The sequence below is a fragment of the Populus trichocarpa genome, chromosome 2 (assembly GCF_000002775.5).
Source record: "Populus trichocarpa isolate Nisqually-1 chromosome 2, P.trichocarpa_v4.1, whole genome shotgun sequence".
In the NCBI taxonomy this organism is placed as follows: domain Eukaryota; kingdom Viridiplantae; phylum Streptophyta; class Magnoliopsida; order Malpighiales; family Salicaceae; genus Populus; species Populus trichocarpa.
In genome coordinates, this window is record NC_037286.2 from 11,503,520 (window position 1) to 11,513,540 (window position 10,021).

Consider the following 10,021-nt stretch of genomic DNA (forward strand, 5'->3'; position numbering starts at 1 on the left):
TCCCTCCTTGCTGTTCCCGTTACTTTATATTTGTTTTTTCATTTTTTTTTTCTTGTGGATTAATAAATGCTCACCAACGCCACACGCAAAAGAGAAAGAAAGGAACCGTTACTTTCAGGAGAGAGACAAGTTCTCGGATATCACAACGTCATTGCCATCTTAGCGTAAAGTAATAATAACTGATTCCACTTCCATTTTCCCTGATCCCTAAAATCCTTACTTCAATTCCTTGACTCTCTCGACAAAATAAAACAATTCATGGCTGTTTGATTTGTCTTTCTGATTTTATTTTTTATTTTTTTTCGTGGACTAGGTTTAGTTGTGTTTTGGAATCGGGGAAAATGGGGCTGATTTCAGGGTTATTTTTGGGGATCGTCTTCGGGATCGGGTTGATGGCTGGATGGAAACACATGATGCAGTACCGAAGCACCAAACGAGTTGCTAAGGTTCGTGCACTTTGATGATTGAGATACATGTCGTTTTCTTTTACTGTGAATTGCATTCAATTTGGAAAGTGAGATGTGCGAGCTCGAATTTCTGTCTGCAGGCAGTGGATATAAAACTCCTTGGGTCACTCAATAGAGATGATTTGAAGAAAATATGTGGTGATAATTTTCCTGATTGGATTTCTTTTCCTGCTTTTGAACAGGTTGGTAATTATCTCTAATTACCTCCTCTAGTATTCTTTTTTTTAAAAAAAAACCAATTGTGTTTTAAGCGAGCTCTAATTTCTTGTTGCATTATTATTATTATTTTGGAACTGATAATATATTCTTGTGAAGCCAAAAGACATAATATCGTGTAACGTCTCCTTGTTGTATGGTGTATTGCGACGCGGTTTGCCCTATAAGTTTTCTCCGTCCTGTTTCTTATTGATTTTATAATGTTGTACTTTGGTTACATCCTGCAGGTGAAATGGCTAAATAAGCAATTGGGCAAATTATGGCCTTTTGTTGCAGAAGTAAGATGTTTTTTTCCCGTTCTATAATTAGATGTAACTGAGCAAAATCTTCGAAGTACCCTATGGTTTCTTGCGAGTATGCTTTTATCATGTATATTGGCAAATGCTGTTCATGTTAGGCAAAAAACTGGGCTATCTTTTGATGTGTTTGTGTAGTTCCTCTTCCTCCTCCTCCTCCTCTTCCTTTTTAAAAAAATGGAAAAGGATAATAATTGCAGGATGGGCTAGAATCGGTTGTAAAGGGGGTAATGCAGATCGAGATTTTGTAAAACTTTAATGGGCCCTAAAAACAAGCTTTTTACCTGTCATATTAAACTTGAGATTCTCAGCCGAATGTGTTTGCAGGCAGCTACAGCGGTGGTTAAAGAATCTGTTGAACCACTATTGGAAGACTACCGACCCCCAGGGATTACTTCTCTAAAGTTTAACAAATTTTCTCTCGGTACTGTGCCGCCTAAGATTGAAGGTATGAATCAATAAATGCTCTTTTCTGCTATGTAGTTGTATGTGTTGCCACTACTTGTTTCTGATGCAGTATTCTTATGTCATTGAGGTTGATAGCATTCAATTATAATTTAATGCCAGGACCTGTACTTTTGAATAGGTCTTCTGAGTTCTGAAAGTCTTTCTGGCATTTTAGAAATAAACACATGGCCTGTGCACATTTACCAGGGATATTTTACTTATTAAGTACATTTCTTGTCACTGTGAAATGCACTTCTTTACTCCTTTCATAAGTACATTCGCGGCTTCCTTCCTTATAACTTGACCAATGCAGGAATTCGTGTCCAGAGTCTCAAGCAAGGTCAAGTTACCATGGATATTGATTTGCGGTGGTGTGGTGATCCAAGCATCATTCTAGGCGTTGAAGCTGCACTTGTTGCTTCCATACCCATTCAAGTTGGTGGATTAATGACTTTGGCTGATAACCAATTTCTTACTTTTTTTAACCCATTTGGATCTTTTTGTGCGAGGGAGTACTTACCTTAATATTTTTGTGGTGCAAAATGTTACAGTTGAAAGATCTTGAAGTTTACACTGTTATCCGTGTTATCTTTCAACTTGCTGAGGAGATTCCATGTATTTCTGCTGTTGTGATTGCTCTACTTTCTGAGGTACGACTATAAAAGTGTTTAAAAAATCGGTCATAATCATCATGATACCTCATTCTGTAATGATGTGTGGGTGTTAATGTCGGTACTCAAATAAGTGACTTTGATGGGTTTTTGACAATATGACTGATTTTTATGGATAGGAAATATGCTTATATAATTCAGGTTGTACTTAAGTGGTTAGGCTCTATTTGAGTTGTTTTATCATACAACTGTTGCAAGATTTCAGAGAAACGTCACTAGATATTTCAACTTCCCCCCCCCCCCCCCCCAATTTCTAATGTAACTATCATTTCTAGTGGACCTTCAATATGTTCCAGCTTGAAGGCTACACCAACAACAGAACACTACTAAGTTGTGATGAAATCCTATTTAATGAATGATTAAGCTCATCCAGATTTAAAGTTCTTTGAGTGGTTATTGTATTTAACACTATAATGATATGCTAATCTGATATTATTTTCAAGAATTCATTTGGCATTGCAGTTGGATGGGGGTCGTAGTTGAACTCGAGAGAAAAGGCTGTTCCATTATTTTATTTAACTTCTATAACATGCTTTATTTGGCTTTAGTGATCATCATCAGTTATTACTTTGAGTTAGATGGAGATGGCAAATTAATTGCATGATTACATGCACTGAGTAATTGTTGATAATATTCCAGTTATAATTGTTTTGGAAATGACTAATTCTTGTATCATCAATCAGCCAAAGCCAAAGATTGAATACATTCTCAAGGCTGTTGGTGGAAGCTTAACAGCACTTCCTGGAGTCTCAGATATGATTGATGCAAGTTCCTTTTTTTCCTCTTATCAAAACTTATTTTCTTATGTTTCATTGTTGGCTTGGTATCCTTACTCACTACTCTGCTCTTATTACATTTGGTAGGATACTGTGAATTCGATTGTTACGGATATGCTTCAGTGGCCCCACAGGATTGTTGTTCCTATTGGTGGTATCCCTGTTGACATAAGGTAAATAGCAAATTATATTGCCTTTTTTTGTTTTCAGTTCCCTGAGAGCTGTTACGGTATTCTTAATGGGATTTTAGCTGTCTTGAGTATTTAAATGTGTGTGAAATGAATGTATGTTTGTTGCTTAAAATTACAGTCACAGTATTCTTAATGTATTCGTGTCATGAATTGCGATTGTGTTCATGATTACAATTGTGTTGATAATCAGGGAGTTTCTGGCACTAGATTAACTGTAATGGTCATTGTGGTCATGAATTGCTACCAATGCTTGAAATGTTTTTGAATTAACACAGTTTTTAAGAAATTTAACAAATTATCTTCAAGATTACATAACTCATGCGTCATACAAGCATTAGTGGTAAGATGCTCTATTTAACATATTTGAAAATATAACCCCTAAAACATCACTAAGAATTAGTTCTGAATTTATTATTTTTTAGAAAAATGACAAATCAACTTTATATGTATACTATTGAACAGTTTGATATCATAGAACTGTAATTGATGAAAGACAATTAATCTTATGATTATAATTTCCACAAACAATCTACAAAAGTAAATGTCAAAAAGTTGATATATGTGAATCCATGCCAAGTTTTTCAGGAATATAACATCTTATCTTCAAAGATTACATAACTCGTGCAACATACAAGCATTAGTGGTAAGATGATCTGTGTAACATATTTCAAAATATCAACCCTAGAATGTCACTAAGAATTATTTCTAAAGTGTTTTTGAAAAAAAAATGACAAACTCAACTTTACATCTATACCTTTCAAACAGTTTGAGACCATAGAACTGTACTTTATGAAAGACACAATATAATCTTGTGATTATAAGTTTCCATGAAAGCAAATTTTAAATAGTTGATATATTTGCCTTCAATCTTCATTTTAACACCTGGGTCTAAACATTAGAAGCATAATGTGGATGAATGAGACCTATCTTCCTGAAATGGGATAGTGAAGAAGCAAAAGAAGTAGCTTTCCGTTCGAAGGATAAAAACAAGGCATTGCAACCTGCCTGGAGTAGCGAGTTATAAATTAATTGCCATATACCAGCCATAAAGTTCTTTATACAATGGCTGCAATCTAAATGGCTGTTTCAGCCTTATTCTTATATGATGCTGATAACAACAGGCTGTAACTGAGTTTGGAGATGTGGCTTCTTCTTGCTCTAAGGTTCCTTTTGCTTTAACATTTGGAAAGTTAAATCCACTTAAAATCTAACCACCATTATTAGTTTAGATATTTCTTTTTGTACTTTAATTTCAGTTTATTGAAAAAGGTTTTTATTTTTTTTTTATTTTTTTATGGGGGATCTTATGCAGTGAATTAGAGCTTAGACCTCAAGGAAAGCTTACAGTGACCGTAGTGAAGGCAAATGACTTGAAGAACATGGAAATGATTGGAAAATCTGATCCTTATGCAGTTGTATATGTTCGGCCAATGTTCAAGGTTAAAACTCAAGTCATTGATAATAACCTGAATCCTGTTTGGAATCAAACATTTGATTTGATTGCTGAAGACAAGGAGACGCAATCACTTATTCTTGAGGTTTAGATCTCTCATACTCCTCATCCTTTTGCTCTTATTATTCTATTTTGCCTTTTTCATAATACAACACTTGCGTAGTTTCTTATGAAGCTCCGGCTCTATATTCTGTTTTGTTGACGTAATGAGATGAATACATGCTTGTTATGCTAGAAATATGCACTGAATAAGCTTTCTAGATTTTGAAAACCTGTACTGTGATGTCTGCTTTCTTTTCTGTTTAGAAGGGAGGGAGATTAAGCCGCATAATTGTCTGAGGTGTGAGAACATTTACCATTGTACTGTAATTGCATGTACAAGTGACTGCGTAGTTTTCTAAATTGCATTTTGTCAGATGCATGCTGTCTCCATTTTTTGTTCTCTATCAATGCAAGCTTGCATTTCTCATGTGCTGGTATTGTATGATTTCTGTGATGCTATTCCACCAAGTGCTCGCTGTTATCTTTGTTCAACAAGCAGTTGAAGTTGTCAATGCTTATAGAGATCTCCTCCCTCCCCATGTGATTCTATGAGAACTTATCCATGTGGTTTTGATGTAGTTGATCCCTTCTGATAGAATATTGTATATTATCCTTTTTGAAAATAATTTTAAGAAACTCTCTTTTAACAGGTCTTTGATAAGGACATTGGGCAAGACAAGAGATTAGGAAGAGCAAAATTAGCTTTAAATGAGCTGGAAGCCGAAACTTGGAAGGAGCTGGAGTTCGGACTGTTGTCATCGTTTGATACATTGAAGGTTAAGGATAAGAAGGATAGAGGAACTATTACAATTAAGGTAACAAAATGCTGCATAGTTGTTTATTTTCTCATCTTTGACTTTTGCTTCAGCTTGTATAACATTTGGTGATAATTGAATCCTATTTATATCCATTCTACTGCCGAAAACTTGGAAGGAGCTGGAGTTCAGACTCTGATGTTTTTTCTAGTTTTGAGGACCAGTATTTTGTCCATTGTTTCACTCTGTTTTCTTCTTTTAGGGTTCTGTACTTCTCATTTATTTCATGTGCTGTAGTTACTGGATATGTTTATATTTTGGGTTGGATTTGCAGGTTTTTTACCATGAATTTAACAAGGAAGAGTCGTTGGCTGCTCTAGAAGAAGAGAAGCAGATCATAGAGCAACGAAAGAAACTAAAAGAAGCTGGAGTTATTGGGAGCACAATGGATGCGCTTGATGGGGCAGCATCACTGGTGGGATCAGGAGTTGGGCTTGTGGGAGGTGGTGTTGGTGCTGGAGTTGGGTTTGTGGGAAGTGGCTTAGGAGCTGTTGGTAGTGGCCTGAGCAAAGCAGGAAGGTTCATGGGCAGGACAATCACCGGACAATCCAGCAAGAGAACTGGCAACACAACTCCAGTCAATAGTGTGCAAGAAAACGGTGGAGCAAAGCCCCTGTAGTGCCCCACTGCTGAAGCATGTGAATTTGGCCGCAAATGTACTTTATGAAATTTAGCTCGAGAAGCTGTTGTGTGCATCGTGGACCTTCTGCTTGGCATAGATATTTGTTATTAGTTTCAACTGTATCATCGTAGTTAAAATTTATTTGACGTGAATACATAGTAGTCTTCTTTAACACCCTACAAAAATAAAGTGATTGTTCAGTCATGAATTCGCCTTTTTCTGCTAAAGGTGACTCGTGTAATGGAGTGTTTGAGCGATTTCCGAATTATTTTGGTCATTTGGAGTTTCGGACCTTAGTTATGGGTTTATCCTGCTGCGTTTGAAAGTCAGCTCGGCAAATTTTTTATTTTATTTTTACTTTAAATTAATATAGTTTATATGTTTTTAGATTATTTTTTGATAATGTTAAAAATAATTTTTTAAAAATAAAAAAATATTATTTTAATATATTTTAAAATAAAACATATTTTAAAAAACAATACCTACCGTAACTTTTAATATTCTCTGACAAAAATAAACAGGAAAAGAAAAACACGTTTTACTGTTAGAGAATTCATTGTTTATTAAAACAGTTTAATTACCAATTTACTCTTCCCAAAACAAATCAATGAACTGTCTATTTGTTTATTAGGGAGTGATATAGTTTTTTTATAATATCAATTAATAATTATTAGATTAATTTGAAATAATTAACTTTTTTTTTATATTTTAAAAGTATAATGAAATAATTAAATTAAATTACCATTAAAAACAAAACTTATTTAACTCGTGTTTAGGGATTTTTTTTTTATATTTTCATCTTTTTCTTTTAGTTATTATCAAGTTGATTGAGAAATAATTTTATATTTTAATATATAAAAAGTATAATTAAAAAACTAAAGTTGGCGCGCACGTGTATATATGAAAAAAGTGTGTCTTGCGTCTCTTAATGTCTAAACAACAACACGTTATTAAATCTGGACCGGCCCAGCAGGTCGACCTAGTGGCTGGACCGGTCCGGTTTTGCCAAAAGACCGGCCAAACCCGGTCGACCCAGAGGGTCGACCCATGACCCGGGCAATCCGGCCAAACCCGAGCGAGACCTAATGTTTTTTTTTTCTTTTCAAATATGATTTTTCTCCTATAACTCTCTTTTTTCATATTTTTTTAGTTGGTTATTAACACTTTTTAAAAGCTCACTATATAAATATTAGAAAAGTGCTTTATTTTTTCAATGTGGGATTTGAAATCCTTTAGAATATATACTCTATATTTCCAAGAGAAAAGTTATGTTTTTTCAATGTGGAATCTGAAGCCCTTTCGTATATATACTCTATGTTCACAAGAAAAAAGTTATGTTTTTTTAATGTGAGATAAAAATCTTTTTGGTTTAAATACTTCAAATCTTCAACTTAAAAGGATAACATAATATCTTTTCATTATGGGATTTTAAGCCCTTTAGTATATATACTTTATATTCACAAGAAAAAAAGTAATGTTTTTTCAATGTGGGATTTGAAACCTATTGGTATATATACTCTTATGTTCCCAAGAAAAAGTTATTTTTTCAATGTGGAATTTGAAGTCATTTCGTATATATACTGTTTGTTTACAAGAAAAAAGTTATGTTTTTTCAATGTGGATAAAAAACTTTTTGATTTAAATACTTCAACTTAAAAGGATAACATAATATTTTTTCAATGTGAGATTTGAAGCCATTTCGTATATATACTCTATGTTCACAAGAAAAAAATTATGTTTTTTCAATGTGAGATAAAAAACATTTTTGATTTAAATACTTAAACTTAAAAGCATAACATAATATCTTTTCAATGTGGGATAAAAAACTTTTTAAAATATTCTTTTAAACTTCATTATTTACAACATGCATAGCCTATATTCATATGGATTTTTTCTTAATTTTTTTCATATGAAATATTAAAATTTTAAATATATTTTTAAAAAATTTTCCGGGTTGACCCATGAAACCCGGGACCCGGTCCCTTGGCCGGGTCAACCCCGGAGCCAGGTTTGATAACTATGCTTCCACAATGACATTGGAAGCGTCAAGGTGTCTCCTTCCACATGGGGCGACAGTGTCTTGCCGATGGACTATTTTTTTTTTATTTTCTCTCTTCTCCTCTCAAGATTCGCTTTAGCCATTCAAAATACCAGAGTTGTCCTTTTATTTATTAATATTTCAACTTTGGTCATTGTTTCTTTGATTTTAAATTTTTTTCCTTTGTTTTTTTAATTAAATTTTAATTTATTTTTAATTACATCATTGAATTCATAATTATGATTTGTTATTTTTTCAAATATGATCTTGATCAATTTTTTTTTATTTTAAACTTTTGTTTTGGATCTTTTTCCTAATTATTTTGGTCAACTGGAGTCAGCTTGGCCTCGCTGCTTGCATATTTTTTAGTCTCAAGTTCTTCAAGTTTATTTAAGCCGTGGACAGGATTAGTTGTATCAGCGTTATGTCTGTATATGCCTTCTTGAATATTATGATTTTTTTTAATTGAGAGCTTCCAATATTTTTGCTTTGTTTTTGTGTTTTGAAAAATTACATTTTATATCTTATAATTTATAAGTTATATATTACTTTACTTCCAAAATAAAAATAAAAATAACATTATTTATAAAATATTTATTTTATTTTAATTAATAACTAAAAAAATCTTGTTATGTTAAAATAAGAAAATTGTCACTTTCTCTTTGCTAAACATAAAATCTGAGCCACTAGCCTCCTCTATTCTTGCCGAAATCTAGTCACCACCTAAACCTAACAAAAATTTGGATCATCAACATGGACTTACATAAACCAATGAACAGAAGTTCATCCAATTAATTTCTTCTTCTGGTTCATTCTTGTCTTGAACAGGGGTGTCGATCGAGAGCAAATGAATTGTATAATGGGATTCGCTCCATCCAGGTCTATCTTACCATGTTTTAAATTATCCAAAAATAAATTGTTTTTACTTTTATTAATTGAATTTCAAGGATATGCAAAAGTTGAGAAATACATCAATTTTGATCCACTACTTATATACAATATTATCATATTCAAACCATTTTAAATTAAAAAAATCAATTATTATCTTAAAACTATTATTACAAATAATTGGAACAGGATAATATTGATGTTCACAAATCTGACACCTCCAAGTTATTTCAACATTAATATCATTATAATTTCATCCAAGTCCATAACAAATTTTCTTTTATTTTTGCATATGACATGTCTAAATTACAATTTAACAACAAATTGATGTCACCATTGTATGTGATATTACTATTTATATCATGAACAATAGTGTCATCATAATGACATAATATAAATATATTATAAGACATTCTATAAAAAAAATAAAAAATAAATTGAATTCCGGTTAATTTGACGTAATTGTAACTAAATTACATTACCCCCAACACTAAATAGTAAAATTCATATCAAATTTTCAAAATTTAACGTTAAAACATATTCACCAAAAATTAAGCATAATTCACTATACAAAATCTAATGGATATTTTAATGTTCAATTGCATCAAACCAAACCCAAATTCATAGCAAATTAATATAATTCAAAGAAAATATCAAACTCATCAACTTATCAACAACTTAATGACACATGTGATTTGTCATAGTTCTATCATATTCATGCTTTCTTACATGAAATAATCAAGTATAATTAATTGCATTATTAGATAATTTCAACAATACACACAAAATCCCTAATTCAACAACTTAACATCAATTAAACGCAACACATAATTAATAGAAATAATTAATTCATAATCAACTCAACTTATTTTCATGTTCAACTATATCAAATCAACCTTAATTGAAGGTATTCTTTAACTAATTTAATATTAATTCAACAAACTCTAAATCCAACCCAAACAATAATTTCATTTCAACCAAACCAAACCCAAATTCATAACAATTTAGTATGTTTATCTTGCTTATAGGACTAGGAAAAGAGTTGAAGAGGTGGCGGCAACAAAGAAAACGGTCGATTTTGAACCCAAAACACGTTCAA

The 10,021-nt window shown here is 32.3% G+C and overlaps 1 protein-coding gene across 3 annotated transcripts; it reads left to right on the forward strand.

Annotated features, from left to right (window-relative positions):
* Positions 1–6,200, forward strand: LOC7494019 (calcium-dependent lipid-binding protein). Of its 3 annotated transcripts, XM_024594661.2 has the most exons (12): positions 1–169; positions 314–446; positions 548–649; positions 911–961; positions 1,307–1,427; positions 1,740–1,861; positions 1,978–2,076; positions 2,781–2,861; positions 2,961–3,046; positions 4,377–4,602; positions 5,210–5,374; positions 5,649–6,200. In XM_024594661.2, the coding sequence occupies exons 2-12, from the start codon at positions 342–344 to the stop codon at positions 5,991–5,993; spliced, it is 1,503 nt and encodes a 500-aa protein (XP_024450429.1). In that variant the 5' UTR covers positions 1–169; positions 314–341; the 3' UTR covers positions 5,994–6,200. The 3 variants fall into 3 exon arrangements, with proteins under 3 accessions (XP_024450429.1, XP_024450430.1, XP_002301308.1); XM_024594662.2 differs by lacking the exon at positions 2,781–2,861; XM_002301272.3 differs by having other exon boundaries at positions 119–446.
* Positions 6,201–10,021: the final 3,821 nt, after the last annotated feature.